General features: G+C 34.5%; 2 protein-coding genes across 3 annotated transcripts in view; one reads left to right on the top strand and one right to left on the bottom strand.

The window, feature by feature from the left end:
• Window positions 1-4770: 4770 nt before the first annotated feature.
• LOC105344201 (adenylate cyclase type 10) overlaps window positions 4771-20418 on the bottom strand; it is a 31875-nt gene continuing 16227 nt past the window's right edge. For both annotated transcript variants that reach the window (XM_011451882.4, XM_011451881.4), the window contains exons 21-32: window positions 16166-16283; window positions 9773-9968; window positions 9508-9615; window positions 9118-9281; window positions 8528-8675; window positions 8318-8400; window positions 8088-8206; window positions 7686-7782; window positions 7236-7351; window positions 5855-5975; window positions 5489-5684; window positions 4771-5362 (exon numbers count right to left, since the gene is read on the bottom strand). In XM_011451882.4, the coding sequence (XP_011450184.3) occupies window positions 4994-5362; window positions 5489-5684; window positions 5855-5975; window positions 7236-7351; window positions 7686-7782; window positions 8088-8206; window positions 8318-8400; window positions 8528-8675; window positions 9118-9281; window positions 9508-9615; window positions 9773-9968; window positions 16166-16283 (1835 nt within the window). In that variant the 3' untranslated portion in view covers window positions 4771-4993. The remainder of the gene's footprint in view (window positions 5363-5488; window positions 5685-5854; window positions 5976-7235; window positions 7352-7685; window positions 7783-8087; window positions 8207-8317; window positions 8401-8527; window positions 8676-9117; window positions 9282-9507; window positions 9616-9772; window positions 9969-16165; window positions 16284-20418) is intronic.
• LOC117693025 (uncharacterized) lies at window positions 10439-15992 on the top strand. The gene is made up of 5 exons (XM_066086829.1): window positions 10439-10602; window positions 13006-14203; window positions 14300-14416; window positions 14522-14624; window positions 14709-15992. Exons 1-5 carry the CDS (start codon window positions 10588-10590, stop codon window positions 15157-15159), a joined length of 1884 nt encoding a protein of 627 aa, XP_065942901.1. The 5' UTR covers window positions 10439-10587; the 3' UTR covers window positions 15160-15992.

Here is a 20418-nt window from a genome sequence, read left to right as displayed (position 1 = left end):
GTGAACAAATTTCCATTCAAAGATTCTTGGAGTAAATTTGAAAATGATATAAACTGATAAATTTTCATAACGCTGAAAAAAATACTAGTAGTAGTACATGTATATATAGTGACTTAGACTTTGTGTTACAAAAATTTAGGAATACTATTGGCAACAATAGATACAAATTTTCCTACAAACCGTTTCCTTTGCATGTTTAGCAGGATTAGTTAAAATCTTAAACCACATTTGCAGAAAAGGACTTTTAAATTGCGATTCTTTCGGAAACCTAAGCCTTGCCAAAGCAAGGACATTAAATGCAGCGCATTGTAGATTCTCGAAGACCCGTTTTTTCTAAAATATTTATGATCCCTTTGTTAACACGATTTACTTTGCCAAGTAGCATCGATTGAAATTCAATTCCTTAGTGTCTCAATGCATTAAGCATTAAACCCTTTGGGAATAGCATCTAAATGGAAAACAACGTAGGTTAAATTGCTTTTACATATTGTTTCCTCTGGGTTGAATAATGAATATGCCATGTTATTTAAGCAATAAAAAGCGTTCTTTGTGAAAAAGAAACAATTGAGCAACTGTAATTCATTATACTGTGAACACAGAAACCTGTTGTTTGCAGATTATCTTTGAAATCTTTTTATAAAAGCAATTGCACTCATGGAAATGTATTTGCATCCACTTGCGTACATTAGTTTATTTACTCGAACTGTATGTTCTTTATGAAAATTCCAAGTGTCGTTGAGTAATAAACGTACACCCATGACGTCAATGAGGCATGTCTTACTGAATAACTCCAGTTAAAACTACAGTAACCCAACTTTTATTCGCGAAATTCGCAGGAGCCTGATCGTCGCAAACATTTCTCGCCGCAAACAAGCCTTTTTCGTATGGCTGCAATTACTACACCAAATTAACTCGTGAAAATTAGTCGTCGCAAACCAGTTTATCGCCAGTAAATCGCGAAATAATGTCAGCGCCAATAGAAGTTGGTTTACAGTATACATGTATATCAAAATATCAATTCACAGGACACGGAGAAGGCATGAGACATTTTACACTTCTTGGTATTTTAATGTTACATGCATTTAATTCAATTATTAGGATTTGTTTGGTATTTAATGGCGTCACTATATTGGAAATACGTATAAATGGTTTAAAAGTCATATTTAATCCAACAATGCGGACAATAGAAGCAAGTATTATCTATATTATAGTATGTCATTTTCATTTCTCTATGTCGTGCAACTGATATGTAATGTAATGGAGGTCCGTGTTGGCTCTAGATTTGTATTTTGACCACCACAGACAGACCAAATCATTTACATTTCGTTTTCTACCAATTATGACATTTTCCCGATTTTGACATTTATCTCGGTTATGACATGCCCAATTGTGACTGGGAGCGCACGGCGGGTGCGGCCGGTCAGCACTCCTCCTAGGCTCCTGATCCTACCTCTATCTATATGGAGGTACGTGTTGTTCAGCTTTGAATTTGTATTTGTTTTATGGATTTTGAAATGGTTGACGGTTTGTTACTGTCATTTTTTTCATATACAATGAATACACGTGTATTACTTGAGCATTTCTTTTAACTAAAGATTATTTCAAATACAACTGCTTTTTTTTTTCAATTATTTTCATAAATTGCTATATAAAGTTTTAAAGTCTCCATGTTACTCAATACTTTCAAGGGAATAATTCTTTGAAGTTAGGCTGCTATTGGAGTTGTCTTTTCATAAAAAATACAATTTTAAATCAAAGTACTGAAGTACTGAAAGCCGAACTCTTTTGGTGTGTCTTTATGCATAGTGTGTTGTAAAGACTGAAAATCTCTCTCTCTCTCTCTCTCTCTCTCTCTCTCTCTCTCTCTCTCTCTCTCTCTCTCTCTCTCTCTCATGCTTTTAATGTCGGCAAAGCGTCAGATAGCGACCAAATTTTGTAAGCGGCTATTAACAAAAATATGTCTGTCTAGTAGAAAAAAGTTCAACAGTTGCTGCCTTGAATTTTGCAACAAGCGTTATATATTCAATCGCCATTTCTCCTACGCGCAGCAAAGTAGTTCATGGAAATTCATGCGCATTGTATGTGTCCAAAATGCATAGTCTTGTTTTTAAAACACGTTATTAATAAGAAAAATAAAATAGATAGACAATCCTCTCAAAATTAAAAAAAAGAAACAAAATGCCAACACTTTTGACAAAACATGGCTCTTTGTGTAACTATTAGATATAGCGGAAGCTTTTACTTTGACGCTGTTTGGTTTTTTGTTTACTCTTGAAGTTGTGCTATTTATAGTAACAGAGCCCGCCTAAAAAGTATACAATGATGCTATTCATCTGAACTTATCAATTTGTAGCTCCAGTAGAGTGTTAAAAAGTAACAAGAAATATCGGAATGTAAAAAGAACAACTTAAAACTTTCAAAGCCTGTGCACGGACATTTGAATAGTTTTTAAGATGGAGCCAAAAAAATGTATCGCGTTTTATTCGTGTGTAGGTTAATCAATTAACATTTAAAATTGAGGCTAAAGTTTTATATTTTCAAATTACATATTGGAATAAAACGCTTTTGAACGTGAACTCTAGCTAGATATTGAGATTCACCGTATTGGTTCTTTATACACTAACACACAAAATGTACCTACAATGTACCTACACGACTCACAATCCAAATACATTTAATTTGATAAGTACGTAAACATAACTGACTGTAGAACAGAATCCAATACCACGTCCCAATCGCAGAGTGAACCTATGTTTAATATTGAACACTCAAAAGGGTCAATGTCGAAGAATAAGTTGAATAACTCATTAGGAAGTTTCTTTAAAATATTAATCAATCAACACGTGGAAATATAACTTACCTACAAACAGTCCTTATCATCTAGTCACCTGGTTAAAATAGAGTCACTCTAGACAAGAGTTAACAAGATAACAGTTTTTACAGAAACTCTTATCACTTATTCTCAGACAGGGACTTTCTGAAAGATAAATTAATTCGTGCATGGTATTATATGAAACGCCGAGCATAAACTGAGACTCGTATACGTTTTTTTTCATTTGCACATCGGATGGACAATGGATTTTCTCAGGGTGCATACATTTCGTTGAACCCGATTCAGGATTTTGTCACATCCACAAACATGAAACAATGAAAATGTCATTTGTCAGTTGCTCCTTCGAAGCAACAGTTGGAAGTTTCCTCCTCCGTCTCACCGAGAGATTAAATTGTCTCCGATAGCACGGGCGAATATCTACTAATCTACATGAGAGCGTGCATTCTGCAGGGGAAATAATCCATCCTTCTCTGGCCATCATGGTCATTTAACCAAGCGGTTTTTTTTTTTACAAAGATGGCGACATTTATTGAAATTGCCTTGTGAACTTGAATTATAAGTACACCTTCAGTATTTAGCCACCATCTATAAATCATTTAAACATCATTATTTATTACTACGTTGTTTATTGTTTCATATCGAAAAATATATAAACTGTTACTAGTATCCAGTATTAATCCAACCACACAACAGCTTAATAGTAAATACTGGTGTCGCAAATACTCATTGCCCTAAGTCCAATAAAATCGTAAAAAGCCGATCGTGTAAAATAATCCATTTCTTTCGTGAAAGGACTATATATGATATGGGCCTAAAATGGCCCCCTAAAATGAACATCATCATTTTACTGTAATTCTTTGTTTTCTTTGTACAGATATATATGTGATGTTTTTATATAATATTATATGACACCGTAAAGACAACCTTTCCCCGCCAAGTTTGCCTTTTAAGCATAAAACAGCTTCGTTTTCAAGCAGTTTTTCTTTCAGAAAACATAGAGCGCATGCTTGAACAAACAAAATAATTTAATCAGAAATGTATCTAGCCAAGGCTAATAAGTGACAAAATAATTGTCCTTGTTCAAGCATGCGCTCTATATTTCCCATTCATAAAAAGTAGGGATGTCAAATCGGTCAATTTTTAGTACTCGGTTACTCGGACGTTTTTTCGATCGAGTACCCGGGTACTCGGTAAAAGTGTAATTAAATATGAACAAGTACATTGATAACTGTAAAACCTTGTGATTTAACATGTTTGTCGTTCCCCCGTTTACGATAAGTTTACTTCGCACAGCTGACATTTTACGTTTTTTGAATCTTCAGTTCTTTTAAAATATTTCCAGACCTTTGAAGTCGGTGGCGGCATTTTAGGTCTGTTCAATCAGGGACGTATATACGTCCCTGGTTCAATTTCTCTACTGTGTGCTATCTAATTTATATAATAGACTATATAAACGATGTTCAGTGAAAACAAATCATTAAAGTAAGCCAAAAATAAGGGTAGAAGATAGCCAAAGGTGATAGAAGCTAGGTTACAGGTGCTTGGTCACGATAATTACTATATATACACCGCCACAGGCGATAACGGTCATTTAGCATATTTAGAGGCGTAGGAAATCCTAATTACTGTATGTACAAGTGCAATGGACATTGTAAGTTTTAAAACCGATGTTTTAATGCATTATTAAATAAACTTAGAAAAATATACATCCGAGTAACCGAGTACTGATTTTAGTATTCGATACTCGAACGTTCGATCGAGTATCCGGTTAACCGGGTACTCGTTGACAACCCTAATAAAAAGATAAGAAAAATGTCAATTTTTGACTGATTTTGATTGAATTATAGAAATAGCGTCACTTCTGACGTCATATACTGCCAGTGAGTGCAAATAAATCAAATCAATAGATGAAAAATATATTTTACATCAACTTCATAAATAGAACATAACATTTTATTGTTCCAGAAACACTTTTAAAAAAGTGCGAATTATGGGGCCAAATTTAACTCATATCATATAAATATATAGTTCTTTAAATAAGATATTGAAACAGTTCACTTGTACAAATCACGTTTTATTAAAACAGATTTCTAAATCGAGTCTTAATACATGCACAATTACTAGGACGCTTTGCATCACATTTGTTAAATACGTAAGTGATCAAGTAATTGAATTATCGGGTTGTTGCTGCAATGACTTCATCTTTCTGTTGACAGTCCGGGGTACTATGGGCCAGGTATAAAGGTGAGGCCCCTTTGACCTCGATGTCCAGCAGCATTGTGTTGTCTCACTCATATCCGTCCATTGATCAGATAAATCCACCTTCTCTATCCACACTCGCCGGTGTCTCTCCACCCAAGCTAATTCAAACAAGTTGCCATGTTTCTCAGCAACCTTCCTAGCTTTCTTCAAATACCACTTTGCCAGACATCTGGATTTCTTCAGCATAAAATAATATGCCTTAAGGTGATAGTATCGTGGTAACATTGATGTAATTTTGTGGCAACCGATATAAAGCCTCCTTAGATCCTAAAAGAAAAATGTACTGAATTTATGAGTTCACTGAGAAACAGTTATGGCAAAAGGAAGGCAAAAAGGCAAAGATTCATTATGTGAGATAATGATTTCCTATCCCAGTGCTAGAATCTGTCTTACCCTGGTAATTTGTCTCTTCATTTGATCCAATGCGCTATGGGATTTTGTCACCCTGCACGTATTCAGAGAAAGCAGCATGACTTCAATTTTACGTGACAAAGCGTAAAGAGAGAGAAAAGACACAATTCTTGTTTCAAACAACTCCGAATAATCGAACCAAATTTGCGCGGATGACCACTGGCCTTTTCGTGAGAACCTACGCAAAATCAAGAAAAAAGAGAGATGCACTGAATATCAATCCACAATGGTTAAAAAATACGGAAAGAAATTGACGATTAATTCAGAAGACAGTTTTCCATAAAACAAAATCAACACGTTGATCAAACTACTTGATACGATGAGTTTACAGATGGTGCAAGTACTCACCAGACAGCGATTGTCATGGCAAGAAAGAGACGGGGGACATATTCATTAGTGACGGCATCAAGCGATCGGAGGTAATTAGTGGCGAAGTCCAGACAACACTGTACCGACTGCAGCGGGTAATCTAATTTAAGGAGAAGAGAACAGAGGAAATTCAGAATACTTAATCGCATTAAGACTGTTGAGATTGCTTACGGAAGAACATTATTTGTCCTGAGAATACTTAAAGTAAAATTACCCTAGTTTTTTTTTCGTTTTAAAAATGTAAAACACCAAAGGTTGGCCAATAAGAGACAAACACTGTGAACAAATTATGTTTTAAACCCATAGGGATTAAAGGAACATTATCCCAATTTGAAATGAAAATTTTCAAATCAGTTTTTTTAATGCAGCCTCTTTCTTACATAAACCGGTATATTGCTTAATAAAAGAATACTAATCTAACCAGCACGAAATGTGATAAACACAGAATCTGTTTAATTGGGACTGTCATTACTTGGAAACAGAAAAAGAAAAGTTTAAATCATAACCAGGCCCTTTTAAACCTTAACCATACACCAGTGCTTTAATTTCTTTTCCTTCTTTTGTCATCCTTAGTACATCTTACAACAAATCTCAAAACTGTGCATAAGTTAATCATTCCTGAAAGCTTATTCTGTGGTCTTTCTTCGTGAATGTTTATCTTTAAAAAACCTCTTACTTAAACACACTAAAACAAGCTCATAATTTTCAAGCATACATGTAACTTGGGGCAGTTTTGATGCACGGCATCCTTTTCATGTTTACTGAATGAATGATAATTCCATTGTATCGAGATAAGGACATAATTACAGTCATTTTTTGTAATTTTCGACTCCCAATATTTCTTTATTAATCAAATTATTGTCGTTATAACGGTGATAATAAAAATAATCAAATAAATGAAATTTACATGAACGTTAACTGGGCACGATTACACTCTTAAAAATGAGAGTTCAACTTCAATTATTACTCTGCTTTTAACTTTAAAAACTTTTTTTGTAATCCTCTGTACAAAAAATACTTGTACACATTTTAACCAGATCAAACTAAAAAAAGATCTTTCCTGTCATTTATACAAAATGTACATTTTCGTGTTGAAAAAAAAGTTTTATGTAGGCATGCAAGCGTTTCTAATTACCTTTTTTTAATGCAGTCTCTAATAAATATGTCAATGATTGAAAATATTGTAAACATGTTTTTAAAGAAACCAGTATTTTAATAGACAATGGCTACAGGACAGTTGCGTGGTTCCATTTGACAAGATACGACAAACTTGATATTAGGCTGCATAAAAACATCAGTGCATGTCAATGGCAATGGTGTTGTTTTGATAAAATATATTTCACGCGACGTGTAACACTACCTCCGTTGAGTATCCTTTCCATACAGAATGTGTAGTACCAGGCCCGGAGAATCCTACCGTCTGAGTAACAGATAAACGATCGCAGCCTCTGTAGGAACTCGGAAAATTGATCATTTCTGTAATCGGACCAAAAAACAACAACATGCAACCCTGCTACTTCAGACTGAACCCAGGGAGAATAATATCGTGTTAGAGTGTTATATAATTGCTCTTGAGATCTACTGGTTCATGTGATGCACACTCGAACACGTGCTAGCTGGTTAAATCAAATAAATGTCTAGCAACAATCAAATTACAATGCATGAAATAAATAAATATCAACCTTTATATTAAATAACAAGTGGCATCGGTAAGAAGTTACAATTAGAAATGCATCATATTTCGATGATGATAACACAAGCACATTACGTAATTCTGAAAACGAGGCGAGGGCGGATTGATTGTACAGACCTAAGGGTAAGTATCAGACAGCAAGCCAACACAGGGGAGACCACCAGTCCAATATCCTGATTGTTCAACCTGTCACAGACCTCGTATGCTCCCGTACCTATTTATAGATTGATATTATTGACAATCGAACACATCTCAGATGGATAAATCAGTCAAATGACAATGATTTAAATATATGATGAATGAAAATGGAACCAACGACTATAATTGATAAGAATATTGTTGTTGTGAACAGTGAAGTGAAATTCATAAAAGGTTTTTTTCGTTGGTCTTCAAATTATCATACGTCAGAAGACAAAATCAAACATCATAGATACTGGTATCATATTGTATGGAAATAACATTATATTGAACCTTGTGTATTTAAGGTAGCTTAAGAACAATAACAAAACGATATCTTACTGGATGAGAGGGCTTTTTTCAGGTTCCCCGAGTTAAGATGTTTGATTGCCATATCTGTATACATGCTTGCCAACATGATCAGATCACTGGGACTCAATTCCATGTGTCTCGATGCACAACTGAAATCAATCAAAAGTTGCATAATGAATATAGGTATAATACAGAACACAAGTGTTCTAAAGGTTTGCATATCTTAATTCAAAACAGACAATTTATTTTTGAACGCCTACATTTCAAACAACTCTGTCTCTAGTTTTTTCTTCGTGTGTTCAATTTGGCAGAATTTCATAAGTGCAGAATACGATTCCACAACCTGAAATGAAGAAGCGGCAAGCTTATATCAAGCATGTACATGTAAGAAGTACATCTTTTGATAAAATTATGACAATGAATTCATCTACACAGCACCAGATCCTAAGTTAGGATGGTAGGAATGATACCTGATGAAGATGACACGTTCTCCCTGTGACCTTTGTCATCTGTTGAACGGTCGTCAGGAACGCTAGACTGGTGTTTCCGGTCTCCCTATACAGCCACTGTAAATCCGACAGGCAGTAACCCTGCTCCAATGTTTTATCTGTGGCGAGCCTGTAATTCATCCAATTCGCATTAAATAAGAACACTTATTAAAAAACGAATTTTCTTTTTGTTTCTTTATTATATTAATCTGATGTTACTTCTTCTTATATTGTAACATATAATGTATGTTTGCTAGTTATTTTCATACAAAAAACAAAAACAAAAGTGGTATTCAAATTTGTAAATTCAATTGGCATACGTGATTTAAAGTTTTACAGTTACTGTAACCGGCATTACTGTAAGGTATTTAAATTTCCGTGCTATTTTTTCCACAATATTCTTCTTTAAATGATAATAGAATAATTGGTGAATTTGGAGACAAGGGTTCTACTTGCATTTGGTTTAATCTGAATGTTTAAGCGTGTACTTAAATACGCTGACAAGATTGCAAGCTATTTTATTACAGCTAAATTAGGTACGTTTACAGTATTTACAGCTGACAATGACACACCTTCTAGTAAGGGGAGAATTACGGAGAGCCCGTAAACGTATCACGGCTCGGACTGTAGACCACCATATTTTTACAGCAGTGATGGGTTGATGGATTCCCAACAGCTTCGCGGCGTGTCGCAGCCATCTTTGGGCCCCTTCTAAATCTCCAGAATAATAGGAAATCTACGTGAAGGAGAAATTTTGTAGTTAAATAAATCACATGAGAAGTTACATGGTTACGCAATTTTCCGACGTTGTAATGAAATTAAATCTAAAAAATATGCAATTTTCTAAACCCAATGTGATTTATTTTAATTGTGATCGAAAAATCAAAGATTCTCGTGAGGATGGTACAGCTGTTTAGCAATTAAATAGAATGTAGGAAGGGAGAAAAGTCAAGTCAGTTCACCTTCCCACGAATTCGGGCAATTTTGGACAGCCGGGAGACATCATTGGTAAATTTCTTATCGCTTATCTCTTGCAATAATTCATCTACAGTATCCATGATCTCCTTTGCCTACAATGCACGCAAAACATTGTAAAATGCAAATATAGTGATTCACTTTCCCGACGATTTTATTGTATTTTTATTTGTCTTGTTCTAATCAAATGTGCCTTATAAGGTTTATTAGTCATCGAATACAGCCAAAAAGTATATATGAATAAGACATTACTTTCTCCGCATCTTTGAGCAGTATGACAGCAGCTGCGTGTTCGAGAAGCACTTCTACCACTAGTTGCGAATCCTTAGCAGCGCGCATGTGCCGTGCCATCTCTTGGTACAGAGGGATTAATATCTTCACAAGCTCATCAATCTTCTGATGACCGTCGTCCAACTGGCAAACTGCTTTTATCAATGGGTCTATGTCCCTGGATGAAGTCAATGTGTAAACCTTTTATATTGATAATGTTGATATGACATGAAAACGACCGGATTAATTTTTTTGTATTGGATTTGGGACGTTTTATTGCTCGCTAAGGAATTCTGTCTGTGAATGAACGGAGATTCACCCATGATGCGGACAGCTTTAAATATCAATCAAGACCACTTGTTTGATATACAAGTTTGGTATTATCTTGGTGCACGCACCACTGATAATTGATTGCGCCCATGAGAAAAGGGCCTTATGGCTTTTTGCTTAAAACAGAGAAAACACGTCATAAAGATATGACGTTACGTAAAGAAAAATAAATCGTCTGACGGTGCAAAATGCAAAACAGCGCGTTTGTTTTTGTTAATGAACACGTGTTTCAATTAAGTCAAATATCCGTACATTTAGTTTCCCTTTGCAATCTCTAACAAGTTAAACGAATATTAATATATATATATATATATACTTTTTACATCTTTTCTCATTAACATCCATATCAACCGAATATTTATATTCCGCGCCGGTTTCTTCTATTACGATGATACGAACGAAAGACAACTCTTGTTCATCATCAAAAGACTCAGAAGATCGAAGATTGATTAAACAAACTGCTTTCCATGGAAGAATTTGAGGTATTGAGTGTTCTAGTATGAAATATTCCCGTATAGAATTACTTCTTCATGGAAAATAATTATTATTATCATTATTCTCGACTACATGTATCAACTTTAACTTGTTGATCCGCGCCCGTCTGCGTCTGTTTACACACAGCTGCACAGCGTCATTGACGACACCGGCTAACAGCCATAAACAAGCTGTGTTCAAGCCACTATTTGATTTAAAGTTGTACCTTACAATATTGAGCAAGTTATTTTCGGCCTGAGGATTGATCTTACAATAAACAAATCTTTACTGACACTTTCACGGCATTTCTATGTGTAAAGAGTCGAAAAACAAGAGAGATAACCCAACCTATGCAGAAATTACTAGGAGGCTCCCCGCGGGGGAAATGAATATCAAGAATAATAAGAAATCAATTTTATTTAGATATAAATCTTCAATATTTTATAATGTTATTTTTACGAGATATATCGATTGGTTATTGATTATTTCAAATTACCTGATATGCGCTAAAGCTACATGTAACGTTACATGTATTGACTGGATTAAAGTTGTTTGGGTATATTTATTTTCAATCAATATGACATAATTTCTTTATATTCCAAATACAAAATATTCCATTTCTTTTTTAATTTTAATCGATAAATTAATTTGAATTTAAAAATCTATTGAATTATTAAATTCTTGGTAAAAAAAAAAATAATATGATTTCTTTTATGTACGGACCTATTCAACTGGGAAAAAGCTCCTGGTTGACATGGATATGTAGTTGCATATAGTTTGTACTATTTAAAATTTTAACCCAGTATCATATTGTGTTGCTTTAAAATATATTGAAAAAAAGTAAATGACAAATAATTGGTGTATTGCTTATATCTAATTAAGCGTTACATGACATTTGCACCATGAGCGCTAAAATAGTTATCTGTCGGATAATACATGTATTTCATTTTACAAGGTGAATTTAAGAGGATGGGTTGATAAGGCGTGTAAAATGCCCATACACGGTCGGACAAGGTACTGAAAAAATAAAACATCAATAAATCTGATATTGTTTTAAAAAATCATTGAAAACAATATATATTTTAATTAACATATCATTGATTTTTAACCGATAAATATGTTCAATACTTGAAATATGTTGACTCAAACAGGCGTATACGTATCAAAACCTACAAATACTGTCATTTTTTTAGAACTTCAAGGCATTTCCTTTTATAGAGTGGGTCTGTGCTCCATATTTTTCTCATAGTGTCACGGTGTGGAATTCAATCTTTCGGACTATTTTTAATTATTGTGTAAATTATGTTTTTCGGACTTTGTGTTAATTGTTACAAAAACTTTTCATCTATTTCGACAACTGTTTTATAAACGTTATAAATTTCGCGCAGCATTAATCTCATCTGAGGCACAATCAGTGATGGACAGCTAATCTTTTAATTGACTTCTATTTATGTTTATTGACACTTAAGCTTCTTTCATCTTATTAATCCTTTTATGTACATGCTGCTAAAATGTCCCGAGTTACTCAATAGCTGTTTGATAATTGATTTACTTACATCTGTACTTCTTATGTTAATCCTTCATTGTGTTGTTCCATTGTTCATTATATATTATTCTGAATTGTAAATTATAGTCAGTTGGAATCAGACCTTCGGTGCTGATGCATACCAAACTCACGTAAAAGTATATTTCATGTCAAGTCTATATAAAAGTCTGAAAACTAGCACGCGTGTTGGCTTGTTGGAGGTTTCATGAGGCTGGGTCCAAACAATAAGAGAATAAGCTCACGGTTGGCCCAGTGTTAGTTCTGTACGGGAGAGAGCGCCCCGTAATAATAGTCTAAATAAGGTCTAATGGAAAACAAGCCGATTTTAATCAACAAAATCGTGGAGAGATGACCTGCTATACATTAAAAATATCATTTTGTATCCCAACAGTTGAATGTTTTGAAAAAATGATACAAGTCCGTAAATTCGTGGCCAAAGTCACACATAGTATTTAAACAGCCTACTTTGTTGTGTCTGAAATGGCTCAGTGGTTAGAGTACCTGACATAAGATAACCTGGTATAACTAGGGTTTTTATGGTATGGGTTCGATACCACCAAATTTTCAGGCAATATTTGTTTTTCTTATCTTTTGTTAAATATATTAAAAACTGAATATAGTTAGAAATTATGTTTTTGCAAACTTGTATTATAATATATTTGAATAGAAAAAATAAATTCGAAATTGTTTTTTACGACTAAACCGAATGGTCATTTGCGCCATCTTATTCCCCCATCTTCTTTATTGTAATTACACATACATGTACGTGTATACAGATTTTGAAATTGAATCATTACATTCTATTTTCAGTTGTAATATGTAAATTTATAAGTGTATCCAATTTTATTCTTATTATTTGTTCCAGGAACTTGATAATCTCTTTCGTGAGCATTTTGGACTTGATACAAATACATGCAGCGGACTGTCGCAGAGCAACAAAAGTACAGACACTAGTAGTTCTGATGATGATGGTGAAGATGAAATAGACGTCAACCAAGTTGTCAACCACAGAGTATCACAGCTCCTAGAAAATGACCAGAATGCTATACCAGACGAGGAAAACACAGGAGAAGAAAATCCTGATACAGAGGAAGATTCGAATAGTTTCAAATGCAACTGTTCAAACAATTGTTTTGAAAACTTCAATGCAACAGAAATCAGGGATCATATATACAGACTCCGAGAAATGGCAAAAGATGAGAAAGAAATGTTTATCATGGGGTCAGTTAAACAGATAGGAAGCAAGAAAATAACATCAAAACGCAAAGAACGTAAGAGGTTAAGATACGATTATTCATTTCAAGGACAAAATATTTGCAGACAAGCTTTTCTAATTATCAATGACTGTACTGAAAAAGTCCTAAAGAATATTAATAGGCATTTGAATGACATTGGAGCTGTTCCCCGCGAACATCGGAATACAGGGAAAAAGCCTCATCATGCACTGAAATATGAGGACATTCATAATGCAATAACTTTTATTGTCAATTATGCTGCAGAAGTAGGCATGCCACAACCTGAAGCCCCAAGAGGAAGCGACGGAATCCCTCCTATATTCCTTCCATCATCAGACACGAAGAAAGGTATTCATGAACGGTACATCGCTTCTTGTCAAGGTACAGATGTTCGTGCGCTGAAGATTTCATCTTTTGAAGAAGCTTGGCTGAAATGTGTGCCCTATATAAGGATAAGCAAACCTCGAGATGATGTTTGCCAACGATGTGAATGCCTTAGAAAGCAAGTCATCGATGCTGTAACTGAAGAGGAGAAACTGACCGTGACTGAATTGTTTCACAAACATTTAGAAGATGCAAGGAGAGAACGAAGTCACTACAGAACTTGCGTTGAAAATTCAGTGAAAGAAATGTCGAACTGGGAAGGGGGTGAACTCACCAATGTTCACTATACCTTTGACTTCGCACAACATTTTCAGTTGCCACATCACTCCCGTCAAATGGGACCCACTTATTTTGTTCAACTAAGAAGAGTACAAGTGTTCGGTGTCAGGATCGATGGGTTGTCCAGACAAATGAATTATGTTATCGACGAAGATCAAACTATAGGTATGTCTCTAAATGTAGATTATTTTCATCAGATAAATAATGTTAAAATTTAATAAACTTTTTGCTTTGTTTGAACTATAAAGGTTTATTTTTAAGGACAAGACGGAACATTAACAAATGGACCAAATGCTGTCATTAGCATGCTGGACCATGCCCTAACGGAGAATGGATTTGGGGAGCGAAAATGTTTTCTGCATGCTGACAATTGTTCTGGCAAGTTATCATTACATTGCAAATGACAAGCCATGCAAAATACATGTTGAACATGCAATTCCTTCTTTAACAATGATGTGGTTGTTTTTTTTTAAATCAAAACAGGCCAAAACAAGAACCAGTACATGCTAGGATATTTATGTTGGCGAGTGATGACGGGTCGGCATGAAGAAATTGAGTATTCCATGCAAATCCCCGGACACACAAGGTAAACCCAGTCGTATCTTATGTCTTTGAAGTAAAACATTGTCATGAAGTCGTTGTTATTGGATTTCTAATTTTCTCATTTTAGATGTCTTGTAGACAGTGGGTTCGCCCACATTCGGAAACTTTTCCGAAGGTCAGATGTTGATTCTGTTGGCCAGTTCCACATCTTGATCAACAAATCAGCAGCTACAAATGAAGCTGTCCCCTTTCAAAGTGCTGCTTGGAAGTGGAGAAACTGGAAAAGTTTTTTGTCCAGTCAATTCCGTGCAGTCAAAGGAATCAGGCGGTTTCATCACTTCAGGGTTACGGCTGATGATCCCTGGACAGTATATTTGAAGGAACGTATTGACGGGGTGGAAAAACCGATGTCAATTAGGAAGAGAGGAGCAACTCCCTTTGATGCCACGGAACTCCCAGAAGAGATTATCCCCCCTGGCCTTACACTTGAGCGGCAGCAATATCTGTACAGGAATGTCCGTCCATACGTTAGACCTGCACACCAGGATGAATTGTGTCCAACGCCAGCAGAGGAGTAGACAATCGATAGACTGTTGTAAAGTGACTTAACCAGATGAAGGATTTATAGAACATTGTATTGTTATTTTATTGTTATCTTATTATCTGAATTCATTTTTTTTTAAAATGTATATGCTATACCGGTAAAAGGATTCACAGAGTACAAGACATATAATCGTCTTTAATTATATCAAAACATGCCTGTAAATGGTTAGTATACTTGAATTTTAATATAATTTTCATGGCATATAAAATTTAAATCTGCAATAGTAATCACCAAATAATTATACTACGTAAAATTGGTGTATATCACATCAAATGTCATGTACATAGTACTTAATTATTAAAAATGAATAATTTTAGATTAATACTTCGAACTACATGTATAGCGCTTTATATAAGGAGTTCTTTAAAAATCATTTACAAAGTGTCAAATTATCATTAAAACTTCGCAGTTTTTCTGTCAGTAAACATTATGTTTATAATGTACATAGATTTCATAAACTTAAGAATTTTTTTTATCGATATCAATTTATTTACCATTTAATAAAAAATAAAATCATCTAATAATGTAATTTTCAAAAGCAATGGTTGTATTTCGGAAAACGAATTAGTATAGGGCAGTACGCCTAACGTAATAATTACGTTGATGATACCATAACGTAACGTCCAATGGCGAACAACGTCATAGGCAAACATCAATGACTTTAAATGCCAAATAAAGGTATAAAGAGTTGTTGAATCATCACGAAACTTCGTATTTTAATTCTTCTAGTCTGTGCCTACATAAATCCACAAAAAAGTAAAATTGTGAAAAATTTGCCATAAGGGCCCTTTTCTCATGGGCGCAATCAATTATCAAAAGGTAATAAACAAAATGAATAACAAAAGGGATAATTTGTTTGGGATTGTCATGGTTTACCCCGTAGCCATTACATATTTATTATTGGTATCTCTTGTCTCTAGCAAATGCACAAATCAAATTGCATCGATATTATACCATATACAACATGGTGGATTTCTTACTCTTTCGGAACACAAAGGCCTCCCCGTCTTCTCATTCTCGGAATGTCTTGATCCTTATCATCCAAGTCAACTGCACAGACTTGACTGGTTCTCCTAACGAAAAGAGAATGGCGTCTTGCTGAAAAAGGAAATTTCGGATCAAATATAGACAGCTTTAGATATAATGAGATTAGCAGTGATTGACAATTCAATTATACGACAGAGAAAGGAAAAACCTCGGAAAGCAAATTGAATAGAGTGGAAGAGAGTTTCAATGTTAGTATATGATAATAAAACAAGATTATTCAATGAAATGCTATCAATAATCATGCAGAGGGTCCTATATAGAATTCTATGTCTTATACAATAAAAGTATACATCAGTTTGTCCAGAGGAAAACGTTTTCAAAACAGCGTAACTAAAATGACTCCAAATATACACTATACGTATATTAAGGTCTTTCTTCATCAGAAAGTTTACTTTCATCACAAACATACATGTAACAACCCTTTTCTATGACTCTTTTTCAGTGCTTTTAAATGATTTCCTGCAATTTAATGATTTTTTAATTTCTTATATCAAAGTCATAAGTCCAAAGATAAAGATTTAACCAAACAAATGTATCACTTTAAAGACTGATATGCTCTGTATAAACTGCGAAAGGAACAATGGATCGGATAAAATTTCACCAATTGCGAAACATAATATTCTGGAAGATAATACTGACGTGAACAATTTTATGGCAGCTAGAGTCAAAGATTTCACCGTTAGTTAATAATGATTTTGAAAAATGGTAAAATTAGTTTAGTTGAACATGCAGATTCAAAATCGATTTGTGTGTATTAAAATGGGGGAAAAGCGTGTGTTTCCAGAAGAAAAGCAAAGGAGAAAATGGAAAAGATTGTAAAGCAAGCTAGCTGAGTTCTATACGTACTACCACACAGAGTTCAGGTGTTTTGTCAAATTTGTCTTGGTTTTGGTTACAGTACATATCCACTGCGGTGGTTTTGCTTCATCGTAAACTGAAATTGAAACTTGATATGCGTTCTCAAATTTGGAATATTTTAAGTTCAAAGATGTTGAACATTAATTTACAAATATAGTTAGCTTTCTGAATTTAACGTAAATATCTTAAGATAAGTTCAGCGATAGCAGCAATCCAGGTAATATTTTAAGAGGTAGGTCAAGTTTAAATTTTTCCTGTTTTAATATTCATAATGGCTATGCTAAACATTGGGATATCCAATGGTCATCCAAATCGTTAATGTCAGTTGTCAATTATCAAGCGAGATACAGAGCCAACATTTCTTTGTCATTATGTGGATATGTTTTTTTTTGTTAATATATGTTGTATTTACTAGTAAAAGCTTTGTTTTTCATAGTTTTTTTTTCTATCTGCAGGTTCCTTATTCTTTTAAATCTTAAACATAAACAGTCAGCTCTGTATCTTATTTGTAGATTGACAGCTGAAGTTAAAAATTGTCTGACCATTTAGAATGCCTTAATAAAGTATTGTATATAATTTTGACAATGACCCTGTAAAAGATATCGACGATGTATGTATGCAATGAAACCTTTGGGTTATCAGTTTAGCGGGTATATATCATACATATTTAATCTAAGTTTAATAAAACAACGAAACTCGTGTCGCACAAGTTTCGTTGTTGTCTTCAAATGAGTTTTTTAAAATCATCAATATTAAAAAAATTCTAAGAAATTCGCGTCTCTTCAATTTTAATTGTTTTCTCAATTGTGACAGTGGTTTTAATATCCATTACTTTAATTGAGTTAATGCAAATGCCACTGCTGTGAAGCTGTTCAAATCTGTTTAGAAATCATCGTAAAATTTACTTTTTAAGTACATACCACCAGAATATGGTTTTACATAGCATTGTCTTCAAAAAGGAGTTAAACAAGAGGCCCAGGGGCCACATCGCTCACCTGAGCAACAATTGCCTTAATTCTGATCAAACTAGCATTACAGTATCAAAATATCTTGACAACTAAGTACAGTAGATCTTGTTAAAAAAAAATTGAAAATCTGCCAATTTTTATCCACCTCTTATACCAAGCCCCTTTTGTTGTTGTACCTGTAAGAAGATTTTTCTCTATTCCTATATACCCCCCCCCCCCCCATTTCGTGGTCCCACTTTTCTCTAGGGAATCATGGTTTCATCAAACTTAAATCTGCATAACCTGTGCTTTCACACTAAGTACTGGGTTTTGGACCGAAAACTTTCCCAGAATATTTTTAAAGATTTTCTCTATATATTCCTATGAATAAATTCAAAACGCCATCACGGCCCCGCCCAACCACTAGGGACTGTGATTTTGCAAACTTGAATTTACACTACCCGAGGATGCCTCTACACAAGTTAAAGCTTTTCTGGCCAAATAGTCTTTAAAAAGAAGATTTTTAAAGATTTTCTCTATATATTCCTATGTAAAAATTCATCCCCCATTGTGGCCTCACCCTACCCCTGGACTATTATTTAAACAAACTTGAATCTATACGATCTGGGGAGTCTTCCACTCAAATTTGGGCTTTCCTGGCCTAATGGTTTTGAGAAGAAGATTTTTAAAGATTTTCTCTACATATAAAAATTTATCCCCCATTGTGGCCCCGCCCTACCCCCAGGGACCATGATTTGAAGAAACTTGAATCTACATTATCTGAGGATAGTTACACGCCAATTTGAGCTTTCTTGGCCAAATAGTTTTTAAAAGAATTTCTTTTATAGATTTTCTCTATTTATTCCTGTATAAAAATTTATCCCCCAATTGTGGCCCCACCCTACCCCCGGGGACCATGATTTGATCAAACTTGAATCTACACTACCTGAGCATGCTTCCATTTTAATTTGAGCTTTTCTGACCCATTAGTTTTTGAGAAGAAGATTTTTAAAGATTTTCTCTATATATTCTTATGTAAAACTTGATCCCCCTATTGTGGCCCCACCCTTCCCCCGGGGACCATGATTTGAACAAATTTGAAACTACTCTACCTGAGGATGCTTCCATTTTAATTTGAGCTTTTCTGGTCTAATACTATTTGAGAAGACGATTTTTAAAGATTTTCTCTATATATTCCTATGTAAAACTTCATCCCCCTATGGTGGCCCCACCCTAACCCCGTGGACCATGATTTGATTAAAATTGAATTTACACTATCTGAGGATGCTTACACTCAAATTTGAGCTTTCCTGGCCAAATAGTTTTTGAGAAGAAGATTTTTAAAGATTTTCTCAATATATTCCTATGTAAAACTTGATCCCCCTCTTGTAGCCCCTCCCTACCCCCGGAGACCATGATTTGAACAAACTTGAATCTACACTACCTGTGGATGCCTCCACACAAGTTTAAGCTTTTCAGGCGGAATAGTTTTTGAGAAGAAGATTTTTGAAAAATACCAACAAATTTTCAATAATTCTCAATTATCTCCCCTTTAAAGAGGGCGTGGCCCTTCATTTGAACAAACTTGAATGCCCTTCACCTAGTGGTGCTTTGTGCCAAATTTGGTTGAAATCTGCCCAGTGGTTCTTAAGAAGAAGACGAAAATGTGAAAAGTTTACAACGACGACGACGACAACAACGACGACAACGGACAAATTGTGATCGGAAGAGCTCACTTGAGCCTTTGGGTCATTTGAGCTAATAAAAGACAACATAAAAAAATGTTGCCCGCTTGACATACAAGAATTCCCTTTGAGTTTTAAAACTTTTATTCGATGCAGAGGTATATCTCAAATATCATCAGGTAACACATAGATATATATTCAAAAAAGAAGACAATAATCTGAAGTAGCGGTTATCTCCATTGGTGAGTTTCTGTAAGCACTATTTTAAAAAAGAATTAGTTTTTCACTTCTCACAATTGTAGATGGAGTTTGAATAAACTGAAAAAATACTCTGTTAACTAACTATTGGACTTCTTTTTATAAAAACATATACTTATGTTAAAAAACTCCATCATAGACCAAAAAATATCATTTTCCAAATGTGTTAGAAAATTGTCAGGTAACTCTCTAAACTCATAAGACAAACAGAAAACATAATCATAAGGTAACAAAACGTTGAGTATTTTTTTCTTACATCTCAATGAAAACCTTTGTTTAATGTGTTTCACTGGATAGATCTGGTAAAACTAGCAAAATCGAGATAATATCAGCGTGACTTGACCAAGTTTGGAGAAACACAAACACATATTGCCTCTTCCAGGTATCAAAGAAGGCATTCCAACGGGACAGAAAAGGCGGCACCGCCAACAGCTTGCT

Source organism: Magallana gigas, chromosome 6 (assembly GCF_963853765.1).
Source record: "Magallana gigas chromosome 6, xbMagGiga1.1, whole genome shotgun sequence".
NCBI lineage: Eukaryota > Metazoa > Mollusca > Bivalvia > Ostreida > Ostreidae > Magallana > Magallana gigas.
Note: the sequence above shows the minus strand (reverse complement) of the source record. Positions and strands in the feature narration are given on the sequence as shown.